At 41.8% G+C, this 24,980-nt stretch overlaps 3 protein-coding genes across 5 annotated transcripts; 2 read left to right on the plus strand and 1 right to left on the minus strand.

Annotated features, from left to right (window-relative positions):
* Positions 1 to 37: 37 nt before the first annotated feature.
* Positions 38 to 11,405, plus strand: galnt6 (UDP-N-acetyl-alpha-D-galactosamine:polypeptide N-acetylgalactosaminyltransferase 6 (GalNAc-T6)). Its single transcript, XM_085144616.1, has 11 exons — positions 38 to 653; positions 1,873 to 2,361; positions 2,867 to 3,039; positions 4,792 to 4,941; positions 8,802 to 9,036; positions 9,125 to 9,242; positions 9,334 to 9,534; positions 9,665 to 9,796; positions 9,890 to 9,991; positions 10,070 to 10,219; positions 10,682 to 11,405. The coding sequence occupies exons 2-11, from the start codon at positions 1,883 to 1,885 to the stop codon at positions 10,790 to 10,792; spliced, it is 1,851 nt and encodes a 616-aa protein (XP_085000742.1). The 5' UTR covers positions 38 to 653; positions 1,873 to 1,882; the 3' UTR covers positions 10,793 to 11,405.
* A 264-nt stretch (positions 11,406 to 11,669) lies between these two features.
* On the plus strand, positions 11,670 to 15,859 carry LOC146495373 (glucose-6-phosphate 1-dehydrogenase-like). 3 transcript variants are annotated; one of them, XM_085144619.1, is made up of 13 exons: positions 11,670 to 12,225; positions 12,754 to 12,791; positions 12,931 to 13,039; positions 13,118 to 13,335; positions 13,417 to 13,575; positions 13,706 to 13,831; positions 13,911 to 14,004; positions 14,104 to 14,290; positions 14,425 to 14,660; positions 15,116 to 15,192; positions 15,379 to 15,471; positions 15,563 to 15,655; positions 15,689 to 15,859. In XM_085144619.1, exons 1-12 carry the CDS (start codon positions 11,926 to 11,928, stop codon positions 15,651 to 15,653), a joined length of 1,728 nt encoding a protein of 575 aa, XP_085000745.1. In that variant the 5' UTR covers positions 11,670 to 11,925; the 3' UTR covers positions 15,654 to 15,655; positions 15,689 to 15,859. The 3 variants fall into 3 exon arrangements, with proteins under 3 accessions (XP_085000745.1, XP_085000744.1, XP_085000746.1); XM_085144618.1 differs by having other exon boundaries at positions 15,563 to 15,859; XM_085144620.1 differs by lacking the exon at positions 11,670 to 12,225 and adding an exon at positions 12,260 to 12,600 and having other exon boundaries at positions 15,563 to 15,859.
* A 2,086-nt stretch (positions 15,860 to 17,945) lies between these two features.
* Positions 17,946 to 24,680, minus strand: LOC146495374 (ceramide kinase). The gene is made up of 13 exons (XM_085144617.1): positions 24,237 to 24,680; positions 23,192 to 23,287; positions 22,886 to 23,023; positions 22,604 to 22,732; positions 22,452 to 22,515; positions 22,213 to 22,358; positions 22,053 to 22,127; positions 20,617 to 20,769; positions 20,231 to 20,336; positions 19,598 to 19,701; positions 18,680 to 18,876; positions 18,284 to 18,600; positions 17,946 to 18,147 (listed from the first exon to the last, which is right to left on the minus strand). The coding sequence occupies exons 1-13, from the start codon at positions 24,358 to 24,360 to the stop codon at positions 18,033 to 18,035; spliced, it is 1,764 nt and encodes a 587-aa protein (XP_085000743.1). The 5' UTR covers positions 24,361 to 24,680; the 3' UTR covers positions 17,946 to 18,032.
* Between the last annotated feature and the right edge of the window lie 300 nt (positions 24,681 to 24,980).

The raw sequence follows: 24,980 nt of genomic DNA on the forward strand, positions 1-24,980 counted from the left end.
CAATCAAGATTTCTCCCTATGACAGTAACCCGAGAGATGCTTCCTTCTCGTTTTCTGAATAAATCAGTCTACGGTTTCAAGAGGGTGATACAGGAGAGAGTATTTAATTGCGTGCACATAAATAATGAATTTCTGTTGAGGTAATAGCGACGCCACTTACAGCACTCTATGCTGAACATTAATTAAGTGACATAAATTCTTCCTAATCCCTGATGAAAAACAGCACGAATGTAACAGTGGCCTGTCTCAACTGCTGGCAGCCCAAGTGAGGCTCTTTGTGGGGGGAAAGAAACGCCGCAGCTTTATTTTATTTTTCTTTAAATTGCGGCTCTTATTTTTGTAGTATTTCGTATGTTTCAAGAAAGGTCCTCGTGCCATCCTCAAAATTGGCGCGTGAGATGTGACGCACGGAAATAAGTGTAAGTTCAAGACTCGCGCCGCCAGCAGGGGACTCACTTTAACTAATTATTTCAACAAATGGCACCTGTTCGAGTGAAAGCGCCGGCTGGGAGAGCGGTTAACGCTAAACTCCTGTTTGGAAACTTTAAAGGAACAAAAAATCCCCTAAAACGCGTCGTGTGAGAACACACACCGATAAAGGAATATCGAGCCTGAGGGACCAGGTGCAGATGACGGCTGTTTGTCGGGTTGAGGTAAGTAGCGGTATTTAAAGTGTAGAAATCATCTACAATACCCACCTATTAGTCGCGAGCCGTTTGTGTCATCTGTGACCCTAATTGCCAGATTGGCTTCACGGGATAAAATAAGCCGTTTCTAGTTTATCTCAGACGATTCAGGACGCGTATTTTTCGTGCTATATTTAAAGCTTTCAATGGCCCTACTTGAACCTTAAACCAGGACATATGCAACCAACTCTTCCTCTTTCATTTCTACTGTGAGCGCGTTTCGCTGAAGGCCCACAGTCTGCGTTGTGTCTGCACTCTCAGCATCTTGCTGACCACAGCCTAAATGCGCTACGATATTCCTAAAGATATAAAAGATTCATTTGAAGTTTTGCCTTCCTGATAAGGAAGAGTTGGCATGTGTAAATCCTACACAGTATTTACTTATGTGAGAGTTATGAGTGAATGAATGAAAGGTTTGTTCTTTGTTTCCTCCTGTGGAGCTCCATATTGGATGTCCTGTTGAGCCGGTTTGAAAGTCGGCTGGCTTGTTAAGTGAATTAATTATGACCAAGTAAGAGTGATGGGTCTCTTACTTAACAGTGGTCAGCTAAGGGGACGTGGACGTCCTACATTGCAATGATATCATTTTTCAGGTCTCATAGTAGAAAACAGCCTCCAAGGCTGGGTGAAGTCATGCTCCACGTAGCAAAAAACTACTTCCTGAATCAAGTGACAGATAGTCATTACTGATGAGGTGCCTTTGGGTGTGGGTGTCTTGAGGGAATGCATTGTGCGTCACCCATTTACTCGAATGGGACCAGCAGGGTCAGGCTCACCTGCTGCCACGTGGCTCCTGGAGGATTGTGGCCAGAACAGGTGAATTCAGGTGTTTACAAAGAGGTGTGGTGTGTTTGTTCTCCCTCACCACTTCCCTGTTCTACCTACCCGCCCTGTGGGACTGTTTCCTAAAGAAACAGGAGGAGGAGGAGGAGCACGGTTGGCTAGATTACCTACTGTAATGACCGTTGACGCTTGTAGAGGTGCAAGCCGGTTTAAGGGATTGTTGTCATGCTTTTCATTTTTGTATTTACTGTAAAAATAGCTCGGTGACTGTTTAGCAGCTAAAAAAACAGGTAAGGGTTACAGGCGTGTGGGGGTTGAGTGGATTGTATTTCAAAGTTAGGTTCAAGACAGACAAACTCTACATCTTCTACTCTTTTCCTTTTTTTTTTTGTTTGTTTAACAGCGTTAAGAGAATGCGTTTTTTTATACGCCGGCGGATGTCCCCCCTTAAACTGGTGCTCCTTGGGGGGACTCTCTTCATGGTGATCTTGGTAGTTCTCCAGAGGGATGTTGGCTCTTCAGCTGGAGACCCCTGGTTACAGGATCTGGTGGTAAAGAGGGACAAGGTAATGGGGATGGTCCGAGAAGCTGTCAACAATATTGGCTTCCAGATCGGTGCTCCACAGCCACCACCAGTAAAAGAGCAGCCTACAGAAGACACCAAGTGCCCCAGTGGATTTTACACTCAGGCTGAGCTCAAACCTCACTTGGAGAGACCACCACAGGACCCCCAAGCTCCAGGGGCTGATGGGAGAGCGTTTCAAAAAGACAGCATGACCCCAGAAGAGGAGAAGGAGAAGGCGGAGGGAATGACACGGCATTGTTTCAACCAGTTTGCCAGTGACCGTATCTCGCTCAGCCGCAGTCTGGGGGATGACACCAGGCCTCCTGAGTAAGAGCATGTTATCAGATTTATTACGTACATAGCTTGGTCTCTGTTTTGCCAGCAAGTGTGATGATATGTACACAGGCCAGATAATGTGCTGCATCACAGCTGGGGTCATACTCACAGAGGTGAATTATTTACATCTGTTTGCATAATGTGCTCCCATTTTCCCTGGGAAAAACACATAGTTGAAAGGCTACTCTTACTGTAACCAGTTTTAAATATAGTATGCACAGAATGCAGTATCCTGGTTAGTTCAATGCAAGGCAGTCTGTTGTAAATAGTTGAATCCGCTCTGTTTGTGTAACGTAACATTTGCACATCCTGGTAGGCCGGAGATTTATCTGCACAGTGACTTTTATTGTGAGCTGGTTATTAAAGGTGATGCATATTGAGCTATGTAACGTATCAGTGAGCAAACCTTGAATATTCTCTATGTGTCACCATGAAAGCCTCTCACGCTCACACACACCTATTTGTCATTCTCTCTCTGCATTTTGACGTGGCTCAGGTGCGTAGAGAGGAAGTTTCGTCGCTGCCCTCCTCTGCCTACCACCAGTGTTATTATAGTGTTCCACAATGAGGCTTGGTCCACCCTCCTCAGGACGGTGTTCAGCGTCCTGCACACATCTCCTGCTATCCTACTAAAAGAGATCATTTTGGTAGATGATGCCAGTACTGCAGGTAAGGGTTAAAAAACATGTAATGTCTTAGCATATGTGATGTGGAGGACTCGCTGACAATACAGCACTGTTGGAGTAAAGTTTTATTGCTAAAAAGCAAATAATAAAGTTATTCCTTTTTTTCTTTTAAATAATGTAAATAAAATTGTGTCCCAGCCATCATAGGAGGAGGGGAGGCTCCCAGTCTGTTGCAGTGCAAGCTGACAATCAATCATTGACGCTCACATTTATACTTGTGGCCACTTTTGAGTTACTAATTAACCTAGCAGCATGTCTTTGGATTGTAGGAGGAAGCTTGGGCAGCCCTTGACCATTAGATGATCATTAGATTTGAACCCAGAACCTTTTTGCTGTGACATGATGGTGCTAACCCCTGCCCCACTTTGCCACCTGTAGAAAGTAATCATGAATAGTTAATTTAATGTGAAAGAAAATCACTGGGATGTGGGTTATTTTTTTTGTATGTATATATTATAATCATGGAATAGCTGCCAAGCAATAACTGGGATAAATGCTGAAAATCTGTCAAGGCTCAACTTAATAAAACTGACCTTCAGGATTTTTAGGGCAATAATTCAGTCGCTTTATCAGCTTTGATAAGATAAACTAGAGAGTGTTCATTTGGGATTTTAGCAGCTTGCTCGTAAAATGCAAGCAAGTAGTGCTTTACAGATAGGTGAAGAGACTTGCATTTAGAGCAGGCAAACAATGGTCTGCATTGTCATATATGAGAATGACCCTGTTTACCAGGGAAATGTCCAGAAGGTTTGCTACAGTGAATATGAGCTGCAGGGTGATAGAAAGCCTGCTGGGAGCACCTCCAACGCGGTGAAAGCAGGCAGAACAGTTATGATAAGAGACCTGTTTTTAATATTCTGTTCACTGCTTTCCAAAATGGGAAGTGTTTTACAATCCAGCGTGTCAGGTGATATGACTTTGCTTGCACTGTGTTTGCCAAAGCTGACTACTCACTTTTGGAAATGGCAAACGTCGTGCATCAGCATACCTTCACCATTTTTACCTGTGTTTTTGTTTTTGTAAATCTACTGACATGCCATTTGTTTCATAGAAAGACCCTTTGTTATGGTTTGCTCTCTAGTTCGAATCTAAGCCGTGCAGTCATTGGAATCCCTCTTTATTTGTAGGTCAGGTTTACTACAGTGTTGTAGCTAAAAGATTGCAATCGCACTAAAATAATGAGCCCACTGCTACACATGTCATCAAAAACCTCAGCATTCTGTTGTTCATTAATGGTATTTGGTGGCCTATTAGATGAGCTTAAAATATCTTCTTTTTTTTTCTTCCTTTTTTGCAGCAGTTTTCACTCATATCATGTTGGCACCCTCAAATGCATTTCCTACTGTATGCGAGGTTCTCATTTGACTATAGATCGCTTTCATAATGCTCATAGTGCGAAGCTGGAGGATTCAGTTAGACTGAAACTTGTAAGAAATGTGGTGTTCACTGTGGTCAAGAAGGCTTCTGCAGAGGAAATGTAACCTAGTTTTACGAGCAGTGTTTACAGTTCATTGGTATTTCTTTTTTCAGTGCTCTCATGGGTACAAACTTTATGGATGATTAACTTTTTCATGTCATTTCACTAAATGCTCTTGGTTTGAAGTTTAATGTCTGTCACATTAACCGCATTGATTACAAAGTGTAGCTTTTATTGCAGCAAAGTTGCAGCTTGCCTCAGGACAACTTTTCTTTTACATAAAGGAAGGACTGACGTGATTATGTTGCTTCCCTGCAGAGCATTTGAAGAGCAGGCTGGAGGAGTATATACGTCAGCTGAAGATTGTCCATGTGGTGAGGCAGCCAGAGAGAAAGGGCCTCATCACAGCAAGGCTTCTTGGTGCCAGTATTGCGCAAGCTGAAGTTCTCACCTTCCTTGATGCACACTGTGAGAAAACGCACATGCAAACAATACACAAGTCAAAGTTTCCATTTTAATCATCCCGGGTGATTTACTGAGGCATTTCAGAGTTGCAGGGTTGGCCCCCCAAGAGTTAAAGTAAAAATGTTTGTGCTTTTTCAGCTTCTAATACTGTAAATAATCTAACACTCCAGTATTCTGGGGCGATCGTGGCTCAAGAGTTGGGAGTTCGCCTTGTAATCGGAAGGTTGCTGGTTCGAGCCCCGGCTTGGACAGTCTCGGTCGTTGGGTCCTTGGGCAAGACACTTCACCCGTTGCCTACTGGTGGTGGTCAGAGGGCCCGGTGGCGCCAGTGTCCGGCAGCCTCGCCTCTGTCAGTGCGCCCCAGGGTGGCTGTGGCTACAATGTAGCTGCCATCACCAGTGTGTGAATGTGTGGATGACTGGTTGTGTAAAGCGCTTTGGGGTCCTTAGGGACTAGAAAAGTGCTATACAAATACAGGTCATTTACCATTTACTCTAATACAAAGTTTACTACAGCAGTAAACGCATACATATACACATATACCCACACAATTTTCACTTGTCCATATTTTGTAATACGTGATTATTTCATCTTACGTGTACTACTAAATAAAAGTGTTGGTTTTATGCGCTGCTTATGAATATATTAAAACCACATAGTTTAAGGGCAGGACCCCAGAAAAGGAGTGGTTTTAATGTAGCTGTATTGAAACAGATGTAGTCAAAACCTGCACCTCTTCTTTTAGTAACTGCTGCATTTGACACACGTAATCAATTCAGCTTGTTGAAGTGATCTCGTTTGTTTTACGCTCTTTTTATTTAGTAACTGTTAAACTCTTTCTGCCTAACCGAATCACCGTCGGATACAGATCCTTAATTACTTTGGTCTGTGCATTTACAGTATTTTGCATCAACATTTAAATATTTTCACACAGAAGAAAAGAAATTCAGCTAAATATAATGCCGGCATACATCTGTCATTACTGTCTATGAGGTCAAACTCATTTTACATGGAGGGTCAAAAGGAACCCACTGTGATCTTGAGTGGAACAGACAAACGAAACTCCACTTTGTATCAGTGTAAAGTTGTTTAACTACACATTTAATCCTATCTTATAATAAGATAATTCAATTCAATTTTATTTATATAGCGCCAAATCACAACAAAAGTCGCCTCAAGGCACTTCATAGATACAGAGAAAAACCCAACAATCATATGACCCCCTATGAACAAGCACTTTGGCGACAGTGGGAAGGAAAAACTCCCTTTTAACAGGAAGAAACCTCCAGCAGAACCAGGCTCAGGGAGGGGCGGCCATCTGCTGCGACCGGTTGGGGTGAGAGAAGGAAGACAGGATAAAGACATGCTGTGGAAGAGAGACAGAGGTTAATAACAGATATGATTCAATACAGAGAGGTCTGTTAATACTAGGGATGGGTACCGGTATCCGGTGCCATCATGGCACCGGTTCTGACATAAACGGTAGTAACCAGACCGAAAAGCAGCGCGCATTTCGGTGCTTTATTTCGGTGCTTTTTTTTCCTGAGCTGTGATACACTTTCTTCTTCCTTACATTTCTATTGGCGGTTGGCAAACAACTGAAAGGTGCATTACCGCCACCAACTGGTATGGAATGATACACTTTAGATTCTAGCCAATCATTTTACGTTTCGAGGATAGTAGGCGGGTCCAGGTACGTACGTTCTTTTAGAGCAGAGCTACAGATTAAAAATGCCCAAGGCAAAGCGGTCAAAAGTCTGGCTGTACTTCACAGCAAAAGATGCAAACTCAGCAGCCTGCAACAAGTGCTTTAAGCTGATACTGTCAAAGGAGGTCACACTTTAAATCCGATGAACCTAGCCCTGCCAGTGTAGCAGAAATGATGATGGCAGCAGCAGCCGTTCTTCTCTGCGTGAGTAGCTTAATGTTGTTCGTGTGTGATTTACGTTGAGTAACATGTAGCATGTAACGTGAACTAGCAAACACCATCATAGCTACATGCGGCTGTCTTCTTGTTTGATGTCAGATACTCCCTTCAACCTGGCCAAAAAGGCTAAAATGACCGAAGAAAAAGTGGAAAACAGCTAAACATGAGAGGTTTTTGGACAAAGTTTGTGTTTTTTCCATTGTTTAAGCACTGCTTCCAGCCCAGAGTGATACCATATATGCCCTATACCTGCAGAAAAGACTAACATTGTTATCTTTTTACAAAAAAACAGCTGAACATGAGAGGTTTTTGGACCAATTTTGTGTTTTCCATTCTTTAAGCACCGGTTTGGGCACCGTTTAAGCACCGGCACCGTTTCAAAAGTACCGGTTTGGCACCGGTATCGGATAAAACCTAAACGATACCCATCCCTAGTTAATACATAGTGAGTGAGAAAGGTGACTGGAAAGGAAAAACTCAATGCATCATGGGAATCCCCCGGCAGCCTACGTCTATTGCAGCATAACTAAGGGAGGATTCAGGGTCACCTGGTCCAGCCCTAACTATATGCTTTAGCAAAAAGGAAAGTTTGAAGCCTAATCTTGAAAGTAGAGATAGTGTCTGTCTCCTGAATCCAAACTGGAAGCTGGTTCCACAGAAGAGGGGCCTGAAAACTGAAGGCTCTGCCTCCCATTCTACTTTTAAATACTCTAGGAACAACAAGTAGGCCTGCAGAGCGGGAGCGAAGTGCTCTAATAGGGTGATATGGTACTACAAGGTCATTAAGATAAGATGGGGCCTGATTATTTAAGACCTTGTATGTGAGGAGCAGGATTTTGAATTCAATTCTGGATTTAACAGGAAGCCAATGAAGGGAAGCCAAAACAGGAGAAATATGCTCTCTTTCTAGTCCCTGTCAGGACTCTTGCTGCAGCATTTTGGATTAGCTGAAGGCTTTTCAGTGAGTTTTTTGGACATCCTGATAATAATGAATTGCAGTAGTCCAGCCTGGAAGTAATAAATGCATGAACTAGTTTTTCAGCGTCACTCTGAGACAGGATATTTCTAATTGTGCAATTTCAACAGCAAATCTTGTTTTGTTTTTTTCATGATAAATGTGTAAAATTACAGAATTTTTTTTTTTTTTTTAATTTCTTTAAAAAATATATATTTATTATTCACTTACTTTGCTGTAGCATGAATGGCTCTTTATCAACAGCAAAGCTCAATCCAGATGAAATACATAATCATGCTACATGATTCTCAACTAACCACAATTTAGTAACTCCTCGAGTTAAAAGTAGCTTTTTGAAAAACTCTGTTATATTTAGAGCATCTTTTCAGTGGAATAAGTTGCCTTATGCAATTAGAGAATTGGCTTCTATTCATAATTTTAAAAATCACCTAAAAGCCTATTTAAGCAGTTTTTAATTTATTTGTAAAAACTGTAAGAGGGTAATGTCACTTGTAATGGAAATTGTGTATTTATTTATTTTTTATAATTTTTAATATTTACATGTTTACATTTTCAGAATTGTAAAACCTTATTGTGGATGTAAGAGCCAAATTATGTGGACATTTTGCATCCAACTCATTGTGTAACATTTTATTTATTTTATTTGGTGGTATTCGATGGTTTGGGCCCCAGGAAGACTAGCAACCACTGTTGTGGAAGCTAATGGGGTTCCTTATAAATAAAAAATAATAATAAATAAAACTCACAAAAATACAGTTAAAAGTCACAAAAATCTATGGCCTCCTTCTTATTTTCCAAAACTGTTCAGTTGTCCTGATTGGAGTCTTTGGCTGGCCGATTCTGGCCCCTGGGCCTTATGTTTGACATTCCTGGTCTATGTTACACTGAATGTGGTATTATTTTTGTAGTTGATATTAAGAAGAAATATGAAGCCATCACTGTCCTGTTTCCCCCGTTTAGGCGAGTGTTTCCATGGTTGGCTAGAGCCCTTACTGGCTCGAATTGTTGAGGAACCCACTGCTGTGGTGAGTCCAGAAATCAGCAGCATTGACCTCAACAGCTTCCAGTTCCATAAGCCTGTGGCCACCAACCGTGCCTATAACAGAGGTAACTTTGACTGGAGCCTGACTTTTGGCTGGGAAGCCATCCCCGAGGATGCAAAGAGGCTACGCAAGGATGAAACCTACCCTGTAAAGTAAGAACAGTCATGTTGGTGTCACATTCAACTTCCTGAACTGCATAAAATACCTGATTGGTTTCCTGTCTGACTATGAACATTTCAGAACGCCCGCTTTTGCTGGAGGTCTCTTCGCGATCTCACAAAAGTACTTTGAACACATCGGAACATACGATGACCAGATGGAGATTTGGGGCGGTGAAAATGTGGAAATGTCATTCAGGGTCAGACCTCTTTATCTAATCTCCGCTTACACAGATCCACTTTATGTCACAAGTCTCCTGTTACTGAGTTTGAGTGTCATTTTTGATTCAGGTGTGGCAGTGTGGGGGTCAGCTAGAGATCATCCCTTGTTCTGTGGTGGGCCACGTCTTCCGTACCAAGAGCCCCCACACCTTCCCCAAGGGCACTGAGGTCATCACCCGCAACCAGGTGCGCCTAGCTGAAGTCTGGATGGATGACTATAAGAAGATCTTCTATCGGCGTAACAAAAATGCAGCAATTATGGCCAGTGAGGTCAGTTTTAAGAATAATTTATCACCCTTGTTCTGATACTTTTTGGCTGGAATTCAGATTCAAGTTGATATGATTTTGTACTCAAGTTTATTAGTGTGTTTTATTAAATAACACCCCTTTTGCTGTACAGCATAGATTTGGAGACATCTCTGATCGCCTGAATCTGAGAGAGAGGCTTCATTGCAAGAACTTCAGCTGGTTTCTAAATACAGTCTACCCAGAGATCTTTATTCCAGACTTAAATCCAGAAAAATCTGGATCTGTGAGTCAGTTTTGTGAATAGCGAACATCTAATGCGCAACATGTGATGTGTACCTGTGGCACTATGTAATTATTGTGTCCATGTTTGGTCCAGATTAAAAACTTAGGGTCTAATATGTGCCTGGATGCTGGAGAGAACAACCAGGGGGGTAAACCTCTCATCATGTATCACTGTCACAACATGGGAGGCAACCAGGTAAAGTAACTGATGCAGTATGTTAAAGGCAAGTTGATTATGCTATTCGAGTTCTAATTGGATGATTGTGTCCTTTAGTACTTTGAGTATACGTCTCATAAGGAGCTGCGTCATAACGTTGGAAAACAGCTGTGTGTTCATGCGGTGGACCCGGTGAAGCTTGAGCTGTGCCAGCTTAAGGGGAAAGGTACCAGTGTGGCCCCTGAGCAGGAGTGGGTCTTTACAGAGGTGAGGAGCAGTTGGAGGCCAACATTTCCTTTTCTTTTTTAACATTTGGCCAAATGCAGCTAATCGCTATCATACTTGTCCACCACATGTAAAGCTACAGCTGTCTTCCAGGTAGCTGCATCTGGGAAATAAAGGGGGAAAAGAGTGAGCTTACTGAGTGTCATCATGAGGTTGCTGCAAAATCTAGTGGACGGTCATCGCAAAGAAAAACTTATAAAACCTCAACTTGCCGTGTGTACACTCTGAACTGCTTTAATGTATGATATATAATATGTAAGGTAGAAAACTTTAGAGGTGGAGCTTGGGAGATTTTACCTTCTGCAGGGCCGTCTTTTGCTTTATCTCCTGTGATGGTTGTGATTTTTCTCAAATTATGTTTAACCAATTGTTGTTGTATCCAAAGAACAGTTATTTCTTTTAATTATGTTTATTTGAGTTTTGCCAACTCCTTCTGTTCTCCAGGTAAATCTTCTGAAGAATCCAAGCAGTGGACGATGTTTAGCGCTGAAAGAAGGCCCGATTTTGATGGACTGCAATGTTGCCGAACTCCACCAGCACTGGACTTTCACCTGACCTTCCAGTCTTCCCGCCGGGTGACCTTTGACACCTTCTACCTTCCCCCCCTTTCTCAAACCTGGCACAAAGGAGCCACATCAATATTGATCAAGTGGAACTTCACCGAAGCTGTGAAGCTTGGGGTGCATACTGAATGAATATTTAAAGGAGGGACAAGGTAAAGACAGTCACACCTGTCAGATGCCTGGGGTGGTCTTAGTTCATTTTAAATTTATTTATGAAAGAAACTCTGCAAAGACATTTGCTGGTGGTTGGGGATCTTCAGCGTCTGGGCTGCGGCACTTGGGAGTGTCACCTTGATCGTGGCGAAGCTGTGAAAACGTGTGACCTTAAATGACTGGATTTGCACCTAAACTTGGAAAATTCTTCTTGCTTTGTTTGTTTTTGTCAGACACTGAATGTGATCATAAGTTTATATCTTACTGAGGAGTAACAGATGTCTGCTTTTTAAATAAAAATTATGTTTTAGATGAGGGCTTGTTTGTACACAGTATGTTTTTTCTTTGTTTGTTTTGTTTTTTGGGTTTTTATTTTTTTGTTTTGTTTTTAATTGCCAAGACTTTTCCTGAAAGTTTTATACATAAAAACTAAAATATATTGGAGTTGTAACAATCTTCTGTTGTACGTTGTGCTGCTTTGTATATATTTGATATATTACATAAGGCACTAATCTTAATTTTCTTTTTAGCTGGGCAATGGTTGGCACTGATTAACAAAATGTAGCCACTCCTAGGAAGAAGCAAAGGAATAATTTACAAAGACTCTTTGGTTACTGATACCGCAATATCAACTCATCGGGCTTCAAAGTTACGGTAGCCTTAAGCTGTCAGCCGGGAAACGCTTCATGATTCATTTTACAGCCCGAGAAAACTGTGTCCAGGGTTGTAGTCTGATAAGAACTCATTCCTACAAAGAGTTAAGACCTGCTTTGTCAGAGGCACCTGTTGGGCAGTTGTGCAACATTTATCTAAGGAGTGGCTGAGGAGCAAGAAACATTCCTGGCATTAAATTCTTGTGACTAGACCTGAAATGTGACTTAAAGCCACTGAGCAGGTTTATCAAACTTCATCTGATGGACTGTGCGGATTCTTGATTTCATATACAATGAGATTTGTGGCAAAGCAGAGTAAATGGCAGCGGTTACATTGAAGGAAGCAATGGCACAGAGGCATTACCCATTTTGTACAGTAGGTGGCAGCACAGTCGGGAAACTTTTCTGCAAGGCGAGGATGACAGCTGAAATGTCGAGTGTCATGCAGCCACAGGGAAACGAGTGGTCACAGCAGACGGTCGGAGAACAGATGGGTCAGAAGATGAGCTCAGAGAGTCTGACTCGCTCTGAGGTGTTTGGGCAGCTCAGGAGGGAGCTTTACGGGGAGGAGCGGTCAGGTCATTCCAGTACACACTTATTCATCATACTGGGAGCATCTGTGAGTACAGCTCTTAAAACTGCTCTTTCATGCAGCATATGATGAAATGTCTCGTTTAATGTGGTCGCTGGTCTTGTAATAGCACCGTATTCTAAACACGTCGCGGTGTCTGAAGTCAACGTGCATAAAAATAATTCACATATTGTTGCAGTGTGGTGATCCGAATGAAAGCCAGGTGTGAGCGCATGCAGTTAGAAATGTGCTGCATCTACTTTTTCCTTTGTTGAGCAACAATAGAAGCTGATGATTTGGCAGCGAAAACATTTTCACCGTTTTTGGCTTTGAGCCGGGAACAAAGTACCAGTTGCATGTTTGTCGGTCATGAATGTTTATTCAAGTAACCTAATTCACACAAGTCTGAGTGCTGCAGATCAGGTGTGACTTATTCAATCACTCTGCAGATTCTCTTGCACCACAGTGATTATTTCCAAAGTTTACTTAGTCTTTGGACTCTGAGTGTCGGTTCACTGTGAATAGATCTAAAGAAACTTTTTTTTTTTTTTTTTTAAATTTGTATGATTTAAACAGGGAGATCTTGCTAAAAAGAAGATCTATCCAACCTTATGGTGAGTAAAGAACTGCAGCACGCACACAGCAGCTACATTAATAACAGAGCTGTGCTTTAAAGTTGTTTGGTCACCTTGTGTAATGAAGAGTTTGACCTTTGGCCAAAGTTTTCTGCATTGCTACCTTTGAATTTTTCAGGTGGTTATTCAGAGACGGCCTTCTTCCAGACAACACGTTTTTTGTGGGTTTTGCTCGGTCCAGCTTGACCGTAGAGGACATCAAGGCAGCATGTCTGCCCCACATGACGGTAGTACCTTTAAGGGTGTTTGACTATTAAAGATAAGATTTTGTGTTTTCAGAAATCATTGTTCCACATCTTCCTCAGGTCAGTGATGAAGAAAGCGACTGCCTATCAGCCTTCTTCAGTAAAAACTCCTACCTGAGTGGCAGGTATGATGACGGCAGCTCCTTCGACCAACTCAGCAAACATCTGTCATCTCTACCTGGGGGCGCCAACGCTAATAGACTTTTCTACTTGGCTCTACCACCGACTGTCTACCATCATGTCAGCAAAAACATCAGAACCCATTGCATGAGCCTCAAGTTAGTACCTGACGAGTCCTTAAAAACAATATCTCACTAAGTGTTGATTGCATTTTCCTAATCCACTGTTTTTTGTGGCAGAGGTTGGAACAGGGTAATTGTCGAGAAGCCTTTTGGTCGTGACCTCCAGAGTTCACAGGAACTGTCAACCCACCTTTCGTCCCTGTTTACAGAGAACCAGATCTACCGCATAGATCACTACCTGGGGAAAGAGATGGTCCAGAACCTCATGGTGCTCAGGTAACAAGCTCAGTACAGACTTTTTTGGGTAGACTGGTTGTCATAGACGGTATTGCTGAATTTCAGAAGTATTACTATTCAACTTTTCCATCCTCCTGTTTTGTTTTAGTAATATTTTACTCATTTCCAGGTTTGGAAATCGCATTTTTGGACCCATATGGAACAGGAACAGTGTGGCCTGTGTGGTTCTCACCTTCAAGGAGCCTTTTGGCACTCAGGGCCGTGGAGGATACTTTGATGACTTTGGTATTATTCGGTGAGAGAGACTGCATTCAGATAAATGTAAGTTAAAAAACTAAACTTTCCCTCATTGCTTTCTTTTCTTCTTAATATAGAGATGTCATGCAGAACCACCTTCTCCAGATGCTCTGTTTGGTTGCAATGGAGAAACCTCCTTCTACCAGTCCAGATGACGTGAGGGATGAGAAGGTAAAACCAGGGATTGGAAGAATTTGGGAATTGCTTTCCTTAGCACGATTATCAAGTCTTTGCCATCCTTTATCCACCCCATTTTTTCTCAAACTCTAGGTGAAGGTGTTGAAGTGTATACCTCCTGTTGAAGTATCAGATGTTGTGCTTGGCCAGTATGTTGGAGATCCTGAAGGGGAAGGTCAATCCAGACTGGGATACCTTGATGATCCCACGGTGCCCAAAGACTCCTGGACACCAACTTTTGCGACAGCAGTCCTGCATGTGCAGAATGAGAGATGGGATGGTGAGGCTTTAGTCCAGCTTTTTTGTTCCTCACCTGTCTCTCCTAGTTTACATTTTATCAAACCTCCTTAAATTCTCCTTCTGCTTTTGCATCCATTATGCATGTCATTGCACCATGCACACCATGTACATCAGGAGTTCCTTTTATTCTGCGCTGTGGTAAAGCACTAAATGAGCGGAAAGCAGAAGTACGTCTGCAGTTCACCGACGTGCCGGGAGACATTTTTGGTGATTGCTGTCAGAGGAATGAGCTGGTGGTGCGGGTGCAGCCAGATGAAGCCATTTACTTAAAAATGATGACCAAGAGGCCTGGAGTTTACTTCAATCCAGAGGAGACTGAGCTGGATCTCACCTACAAGAGTCGATACAAGGTGCCTCAAGCTCGTGTCAAAATATTAATTGTAATCCAGCTTTCAGAAGCAACTCTTACTCTTGCAGGAAACATATTATGCTTTTCATAAGACAATTTATTTATGAGCAATCCTTGTGAGCCACAACCTTAGGCTTAGACTGCTTCAGTTTTTGGGGGGGTTGTTCTACTTTGAAATGATGTCAGTATGTGTGGAAATCCTCAATCCAGTCATCTCAGACAAATTGCTCCAGATGTTCGTACAGCAGTGACACCCACCTGTTCTTCAAAGACTCTCTTGGCAATAGATGGATTTGGAAAAAAGCACAATAAATCACTTTTAAAATAATATTATACTTAATACATTTTGAGACTTTTATGGTGGATGTCCCATTGTTACTTATCCTTGATACTGTAGGTCAGTAAACTTGAACTTAGTATGCATGTAGGAGTTTAACAGCTGCTGTCTATCTGCAGGATGTGAAGCTCCCAGATGCTTATGAAAGACTCATACTGGATGTCTTCTGTGGAAATCAAATGCATTTTGTTCGCAGGTTGGTGCCATCATTGAAAACATGAGCACATCTGCACAGTTGTTGCCAAATATTTTATCAACACTTTTAGTTGGAGATGTGTACCGGCCACGTTTAAACAGCTTTTTAATTTTTTAGGCAGTGATTTTCAGTGTTCCCTCTTTTTATTTATTTTGTTGTTGAAATGTTTTCATCGTTCTGTCTCAGTGATGAGTTACGGGAGGCCTGGAGGATCTTCACCCCCCTCCTCCACCAAGTAGAGAAAGAGAAGCCACACCCCATTCCCTACACATATGGAAGGTAACTACTGTTTTATCAGGCAGAATGAAATACGCATATCATACTTTAACAGTGACAGTTCTTCTTTCCATCTTATCTGTTATGTCCACAGTCGTGGTCCAAGAGAAGCAGACGATCTCCTGAAGAGAGTGGGATTTCGCTATGAGGGAACATACAAGTGGGTGCAGCCCCACACCGCTTAATGCTTTGTCTCACAAAATATTGTAAACAAACAAACAATCAAGTTTACTGCAGTCACTGCTGCACTTGATTGATTTCTGATGTACAGAAGAAAGCACTGCTTTCTATGACTAATTATGCAGAGAATGACAGCAGAGATTAAAACAAGCTGTAAAAGTCTGATTTTGATGTAAATCTGTTATTTCTAAATAAATCATCATTCACACTTTTTCTTGCAATTTTTTTTAAAAGCATTGCAAATATCTGTATTCCTACGACCTTTGGACATTGTGGACATGGAAAGTCTACAACCTTTATGGTATTTTATAGATACTAGTGTAGGATAATTATTTACTGGCTGTGCCATTTAACTGTTAAGAATTCAAGAGTGTTCACTGTATTGTAAGGCCTTTGTTTACAACTGTCACTAATGCCCAATGGGAGTCATAAACAGACCCATGTATACCAGAAGGACCTGCTGGCCTGGTTCGTAACAACAGGAGCCTCTTTTAGTATCAGTCATGCAGGAAACACATTTAAATGTCTGGCGTCAAGAACAACTCTCAGGTATGTTCTAATCTAAACTAAGAACTCTCTTACTAACATGTTAATCTCTTACGATGCATGAACATGTTTTCAAATGGTTTTATTTTTTTCTATTTCTATCAGCAGTTTTCACCATATTGATTCTGGTTCTTGTACTTTGTCTCTGCCAGGTTCAAGGCCCAACTGGAACTGCATGCACAGTTTCTTTAACATCAGTAATAGACCATTAAGTGATCCTGCCAGTACTTTGAAGGCAGCGGGAAGTGCAGCAAGAACAAACATCTTTTTAAACAACTTTTTGTAGTTTCTTGTGACAAACTATTGAAGTAATGATTTTAATGGGCCATATATATTTGCAGTGTTGGGGAGTAACGGAATACACGTACCGCCGTTACCTATTTAAAATACAAAATATGAGTAACTGTATTCCGTTACAGTTACCGTTTAAAAAGGTGGTATTTAGAATACAGTTACTTTGTTGAAATAAATGGATTACACGGCGGTACTTCCCTGTTTCATATTGTGGCGGGTCAGGACTGTTTGGGTTTTGTTTGACAGCTACGTTCTGTTGTTCCAGGCGGCAGCGTTACGGTTGCCATGGTTACAGGGTGACGCTCTCTCTCTCTCTGCGTGTTTCCTGGGTGAGAGAGGCCTTTTTGTTGTTGTTGTGCTAAGCTAACAGGCAGAATGCTACAGGTATAGCTCTAAAGAATGTAGCATCATAAGCAGTGTAGTCCGTGCTGCAGGGAGAATGGACTGCCATACACGTTATGTGTCTGTGAGCGAGGGAGGGAGAAAAAGGAAAAGTACGAGCTGTCATCGAGCAAAAACGGGAGCTGGAAGCATGTAAATATAATAATAACCACTGCAGCCAAGAAGAGAGCCTGACGAGCCCAGTTGTAAGTAAGCTATTAAGACTCGACTGTACACCGTGTTCGTGTTTTCCTCTGAAACAATAAGTTCCGTTGGAGCAGCCTTTCAACGCCTCTCTCTGTCTCTCGCTAGCAAAGTTGACCCAGACAACAAAGTAAAGCTAGTTTTCGGCTACGAGCCCGACACAGAACCTGACGTATTAGCCAGAGGTCCCTTTACTACGGTTCGGAGCCGCGGACCTTCAGTAACAGTAATAAATCACAGTAATAGTACATTCACGTAGTTGTAAACAGCATGATAATATATTAAGTAATCCAAAGTATTCAGAATACGTTACTCTCATTGAGTAATGTAACGGAATACGTTACAGAATACATTTTGGGGCATGTATTCTGTATTCTGTAATGGAATACATTTTAAAAGTAACCTTCCCAACACTGTATATTTGTAAATTGTCATGCATTTCATAGATTTGTGTGAAGCTAGAAAATTGTTCATTGATAATGTAGAACCAGTAATCATTCACCTTTTATTCAGCTGGATATAAAATCTGCACTTTTGCTGAATAATCAAGCAATAAAAAGTCATGCAAGCCTTTTTCATTGCACAAAGATTTTGTCTTTCAAGTTCTGTTTGCATTTCCCATGACTTTATTCTCTGAAGACTTGTGCACATAAATAAAATTCAGACCACAAACTGCTCACTTGCCACATACTGTATAGATTAATGTAGTTTACTGACAAAAAAAAGCCCCCAAAATTAGCAAGCAGTAGTCAACTAACACACACATGCACATTTAAGAATAAATAGTCTTCATCATTATTACATTGAAGATAATCCACAGAAGTACCTGAAATAAAAGGAACTTTTTGGCAATCACAGAAAGCAAGTCTGGCTTTTTATTTTTTAATAAATTCACAAATCAGTCCCACGATGCAAACACTCCATTCTTCACTTTTTTCTCATCAAGAATTTAGTTCAGACTATTTGTATGTGATGCATCTACTTTTATTCTTGTCACTCTCCTGGCTGCAGTTTTGCATGGCTGCTGCGTCCTCAATGCCCCTGGCGTACAGACGTACCAGCTGACCGTGGATCCTGACAGAAGTGAACAAATCTAATTATATATCTTAAGTATCATAACGTATTATTGTAGGATCTTTACCCTACAATACAAAGCGCTATGAGGCAACTGTTGTAATTTAGCACCGTATATGTTGGGTGGTGCCCTTACCTGCAGAAGATCTCAGTGAAAGGCAGAATCTCTCCATCACAGTTCCACACGGACACAGCTGGAGTCTTTTTGCAGCACAGACCACACAGGATGGGAGCCACCGTTTTGTGCTCGTTCATCGTCTCTCGCTCCACCACGCTCTGTGCCAATTGCTGCTGAGATCCATTTCTGCTTACAGTGTCCACGTACTCTCGCTCTTCGCCACCTATTGCGCGATTCAGCTCTCCGATTCCTTCATGCACCTCTTCTTCTCTGCCATCTGGGAGAGAGAAACGGACGGCCTTCACTCGATGGACCTCCACAAACGGCAGGTCAAACTAGGAGAAGTAGGAACGATTGGGTCAAGCGGTTTCTAAAGTTTCTCAGTCCATTTGTTTGCAGCTGAATGTGATATACCTGGTCCTGTGTGCTTGTGTGTCTGTAGAGGAACTTGAGGAAGCTCAGTGGGTGAGTGTCCCATACTAGGATGAGATCCCCTGTTCCGTCTGCCAGATGAGCCGACGGAGAGAGACCTAATGGGCTCCTGGCACATGAGCTGGACATACAAGTGATCGATACACACCTGAACCTGCCCTCCACACTCACCCATTCACCTAAAGAGAGACGAAGAGTTTGGAGATACTACAATTAGAACGATTTTAGCAGATGTTGATGATTTCTAAAAGAAAATAATGTTTGGCCGATGTTTAATTATAGAAAGAGGTGCCCCAGAGGTCATAAGGCAAGGGGGAAAAAAAATTTGTGTGATTTTACTTATTTCAATATGTGTTGTGGACAACAACAGGAAGGCAAGAAAAACTCAAACCACCAGTCGTGACAACCAAGGTATAGAGAAGGGCACGTCTGAACAAACAAAAAGTTGTATCTTGAAGCAGATGGGCTGCAGCAGAAGACCACACTGGGTGCGACTGCTGTCAGCTAAAAACAGGAAATTGAGGCTATAATTTTCACAGTTTCACCAAAATTGGACCACAGAACAATGAAAAAAAACTTTTGTTCCAGTTTTGATTGTTGGTAGAGTCAGAATTCGGCATAAACAACATAAAAACATGAATGCATCCTGCCTTGCATCAACACTTAAGGGTGGTGGTGTCAGTCAGTGTCACAGGGGTACCCATCTTTGGATGGCTTCTTCTCTCATCATCTCAAACTGGTTTCTTGAACATGACAGTGAGTTCACTGCACTTAAACAGCCTCCACAGTCACTCAATCTCAAACCAACAGTCCACATTTGAGATGTGCACCAATCTGCAGCAGCTGTCTGATGTTATCTTGTTATCATGTACCAGAATTTACAAGTATTTGTATCGTTACCTTCAGAGTCATTGCTGTACTGGCTGAAGTGGGAGCTGTACAGGGAGCCTGAATCAGAAGTGTGTGGGAATAGTCGCTCTGTACTTCTGGAGCACACATTGCACCTAAAAAGAACAAAGAGTTTCACTCTCCTTCACGTCTGTGAACTAACAAGCTCCCTGACCTTAGCAACAGCATTCATAAGAGCATTATAATCCATTCGCTGACAGCCAGAGACGCCTGCTCCAAACAAAAACTAAGGTACTAACAAGAGGCTTGGTCTCAACTTTCAACTAGATCAAGTTTCTCTTGCTATGTCTCTTCTACCCTCCTCAAGGAACGAGCAACCAACACCTGAGTCCCTGCTACAGGGGGTAGCAGTTACAGTATCTCAAAGTGAATTTGACCCATTTCACTAGTCCTTGAATAATAATGATGCTCCTCACAAGGGCACCTTCTCGCTTTCAAATTAAAAGATTAAAAATGATCTTCCTTTTTAAAAACCCCACCAGAGTAACAAAAAGTTAAAGGCTTTCATATTTTCTTCAAGGTCACGTTTTGGCCTGACTTGCAAGTGAAAGTTGCAGTTACATTAACAACGGGAGGAAAGCCAGAGCACAGTCTCTTTTTATCTCTTTCTAGTAGGAGTTTTACCCTGAGAGGCAGCGCGTTTTATCCTTAGGGCTGGAGAGCAGTGGGTCTGCTGGTAGATACTGAACTATGCCCGCATAGCTTCTGTTGCTCAGGTACACAACTGTACCTATACAGAAGAAAAAAATTAAGGTCGGGTAAAAATACAGAACACCAGATACTGTATATGTGCAAGATTTTAAAATAGAACAACAGTGGTTTTACTATAGCAAATGCTGAAAAGGGAAGCACAGACGCCACAAGAGACTTTCAATTTGGTCATCTTGATAACAGTTACAGTTTCAGGGTGAATTTTTAACTTTGAGATAAAAATAAATATAGAGAATCTGACAGAATGTTCTTCAGCAGACTGTCATTTGCTTTGTTTTAAATGAATCGTCGGTCTGGACCTGAATAGTCGTATCTGAGAGGTCCCATCCAGCGGTGTTTTTCACTCTCAGCCAGTACGTCTCCATAGAAGCCATAGCCCACCAGAGATACCGAGTAGCGTACCAGGGTGGAAGCATGGTGAACTGAACACACGTCTAATGGCTGAGAGTCTCCTGCAAGGCATTGAGGACATCAAGGGGTGGGTGTACAAACTTATTTATACAGTTCCAATTTTGAAAAAAATATATATGATCAGGGTTACACTCCCTTTACATTCATGAGAAAGAAAGTTTTCACAAGACTCTGTGCGATTCTATGAAAACATCAATACACCGTGTTATGGAAATTTTAACAATAACCTGCAACACACCCAGTGAGCTTGATTTGAAGTGGGTTTAATAAACACATTGCAATGTGGAGAGAGCATCCCAGTGAAACACCAGGACCATCTCTGAATTGTGGCCACCGCCCTTACATCTTATATACAAACACACAGACAAAGAACATTCCTCAAACTCTTACATGTTGGCCCCTCACAGAGAGAATTATGACCTTGTTTTCTGCTTAGCCATCACCTAAGGATTTACATCCCTGATAAGCAGAAGGAGCCTCACTATCTGTTTAACGTCTCCCATTACAATGGCCTCACTGTGTTAACTTTCCACATGCATGTAAAGTAGTGGCAGGAGTGCTCTTACTATAGTAAAGTGAGAAAGTAATACTATAACTAATGTGACATGATTAAATATGTGATTAATACATGAGAAAAGAAATCTGCCACCACAACCGTTAACTGCTTCCATAGGAATTTTGAGGGGAAGTAGCATCCAGGTGCTGCTAATCAAATGCACTTGATTATTGATTATCATAAGTGTGAGCACCTCGATAAAAGCAGAAGATTTTGCAGTGTGCAGATCTGGAGCATTCAGGGGTTTGCTAACACAATGCCAAGGAGGAAAGGCATCAGCAATGACCTCAAAACCATCAATCTGGAAAGGTTTATAAGGCATTTCTTAACATTACGGTGCTTTATTTTTCTTAAAAACCAAGCACAGCACCACAAACACCTAATACCGACTGTGACGTAAGGTGGCGAAGGCCATCTGTTTGACAGCTAATGCTTGCCCCAAATGGGGTCATCCAACAAGACAATGACCCCAAGCACAAAATCTACGACAGAATAACTTAAAAAGAAAAGAATTGAGATGTTGCAATGACCCAGTAAAAGTCCAGACCAGACAGGGCCTTAAGAGACCTGTGCATGAACAAAAATATCCAAACCTCAATGAATTGAAGCAAAATTGTAAAGAAGAGTGGTAATACGAATATAATTATTTCACGTTTTTGCTACTGAATATAGTTCTTCGAGACATGGGGTGTATTTAGTTTCCACACAGCTGCAGAGAGTCCTGTGAAAACGTTCTTTTTCACACGACCAAATGCAATATTTCCTCACCAATAATGATGTGCAAAGCTGAAGAAACAGGATCAATAACCCCCACTGTGGCATAACACACACAGTCTGTGGAACCTAAAATAGATAAGATATATCAGGAAGTGAGAGTGACACCTTTAAATCTGAAGCCATCAGTTTATAATTGCTTATGAACAACAACCTGCAGGGATGATGCCAATATGTAGTGGGCATGGCTGCAATGTGACAGCGGGATCAGTCTCACAAAGACCTGCCTCTTGTTGTGTCCGCCCAATCAAACCATGAAGTACTTCGCTGAACATGCCATCGCCACCCACACAGACCACACTGCAATAAACAAACATAATCGTTTCTATTATGAAAGCACCTCACAGCGCTCTTTCACAACAGTATTTATACCGCTGCGCTGATAGCGCTTACCCATCAAAGTCTGTCAGATCTTTCTTCAAGAGGTGGTCTCTGGCCTGGTTAGCCCGTTCAGTCACTGAAAAAGTTTATATAATGATTACATGTAAACTGTAAGGCTGTATGTCAGAGTTAAACTTTAAACATCAACTGTGCGATCGGTTTACCTATAACATGAGAGCTGATCCCAGCCAGCTCAAACAGAGGGGCAACAAGTGAATGGTAGATCTCTCTTCCTTTCTTTTTTCCTCCAAATGGGTTGATGAACACCAACAGTCTATGTGGACGCAAAGGACCTGAAAGATGCATGTTGAATATCACAGATGGGAGCTCAAAACGTCAGACATGCAACAGATTATTTTTTTTTGTTAAAGTAAAATAATAGTCTATTTAGGAGAAATACAAGGTTAAATATCAGCTGTGTTTCTAGTCCAATTATCCACCCCTACTGTGAGTTTTGAGGGCAGTCCTTAGGTGATTTGTCCACTGGTCTCTGAGGACCCGACTGGGGCAGCTGAACTGGGTCCGGCCCAGGCTCCACAACAACCCGTAAGTGCTTCTACTCCTGCTACGCTTGATGTAGAAAACTGAAGGCAGATGACAGATACAAGAAATGGAAACCATGCTGTAAAACCATAGTATCAACTGTTGGGAGTGGTGGTGGGGGGGCTACAGGCACACATTGCACAAAATTGTAAAGTAAGCTGTGAACTTGTGTGTATAGTTTTCGAACTACACCGTCATCTAAAACCCACCTGTGAAATCTTTGTCTGTGTCTTCAACTGACTTCTGGGGCAAGATCTCCACCCGACCGTTCTCCACTCCAACCACCTCCGCCACAGGTACTGAAACTTCAATGGCGCAAACGCACAATGTGAAAAAATTGAGTAAACATTTGTGTCGCTGCAACGGAGTGAACTTTTTAACTCTACAAAAGGATTGTTTCTCATTTTTCACTTGTCATGGAAATTAATGTATGATACAGCTGGTTCCTTGCCACGTCTCAGGCCCAAACAATACAATAATGCTAGCTGAAACTCCATGCTGCTTCAGTTTCATCACGGTGCCCCTATTCGTTTATGCTGCTGCTTTATTAAGATGCAGTGGCTCACGAGGACGCTTGAATAGAGCTGAGCTATTGTTTGTGTGATACCTTTAAAAACATAAGATGGAGAAGGCTTATTGTGTCTGCTGACTGACTGGCACACCTAAAAGGATCAAATACTACATAATTTACTATGGCAGCATAAATCACAATGTGTTAGTGGTTTTAAGTGGACAGTATTAAAATATTTTTTCGCCTATATTTGTGGATGAGACAGAAAAAAAACAACACTTTTTTTTTTTTTAAAAATGCAAATTTAAGCTCAGTGTTGGCTATAATATTATGCCAGGAGGTGGGTGTGTTTGTGCCTGTGTTTTTAGTAAACTACCTTTGTAGGTCATGTGTCATGTTTGTGCTGCTCAACTCGTTCTTCACGTTTTCTGCATGCACTTAGATTCAATTGATGTGCCCCTTCCTGTGTTCAAACTTAACGCCTAGTTAACGCCTGTAATTGGTGTTTGTGGTGTAGGCCACTGTCTTTTTTTGTCAGTTCAGTTTGTGTCAGTACAGTGCAGACGAAGCAGACTTTCTCTTTTAAATGTGGTGTTGCAAAGTGGTCCATGTGTGCACATTTATATTTGGCTCTTTAAATGTTAAGTAAAACAAGGGGAAAAGTGCATTGTGAAACTTTCACAAACTTTAAGCCCCATTAAACATCTAGGATACAGATGTGAGGGAGATACACGAGCACTTACCTGTTTTCTTGTCACCATTCTTTTTATCCGCCTCAGTCCATTTCAAATGCCAACCTGTGAGGACGGCCCGATATCTTTTATTTCCGATCCACAAACTTGACTCCAACCTCAGGTCAGTCTCCATCTGGAAAAGCGCTCTCAGTCACAGAGTCAGTCTTTCCCGTATGCCAAAACGCGTTCCTGATCACACTTTATGCCCATGGTGTTTGCATGCCTGAGAAGTGCAGACACCGGCAATCTGATCTCGTCATCAGTCGGCCTCAGTCCTCAGTTTCTGAATACAGGCTCAGAGCATTATTCCTTTAAAATGCTGAAGTCACCGCCCGATACACGGGCGTTATTCTGAAAATAACCATTTCCTATCTGCACCCTGCTCTTCTGATACCTGCTCGATTTGCATGTTGCGCTGCTGATTGGATGCCAGGTGTTTACCTGGAGCAATGTGGCCAAGTAGGCTAATCTGACGCGAATGTGTGCTTTCTCTCTGTTTGATTGACCTAAAAGCATTGCTTCGTTGACAGAATGGGGAATTTAAATGCATTTAAATACGTCATCTAAATATTTTGAGTGTGGAAGCCTCTGTAAATCATCAAATATTAAAACTAATAATACTTGTTGTATACTAATATAGGGCGACAAGTAGCAGATAGATGGCATTTAAAATTACAGTCTACCGTAATTTTTTTTTTTTTTACAAGGATGAGACTTTTAAATAACAGAATGAGACACACTATAAATCTGACA

This window comes from Neolamprologus multifasciatus, chromosome 20 (genome assembly GCF_963576455.1).
Source record: "Neolamprologus multifasciatus chromosome 20, fNeoMul1.2, whole genome shotgun sequence".
NCBI classification, from domain to species: domain Eukaryota; kingdom Metazoa; phylum Chordata; class Actinopteri; order Cichliformes; family Cichlidae; genus Neolamprologus; species Neolamprologus multifasciatus.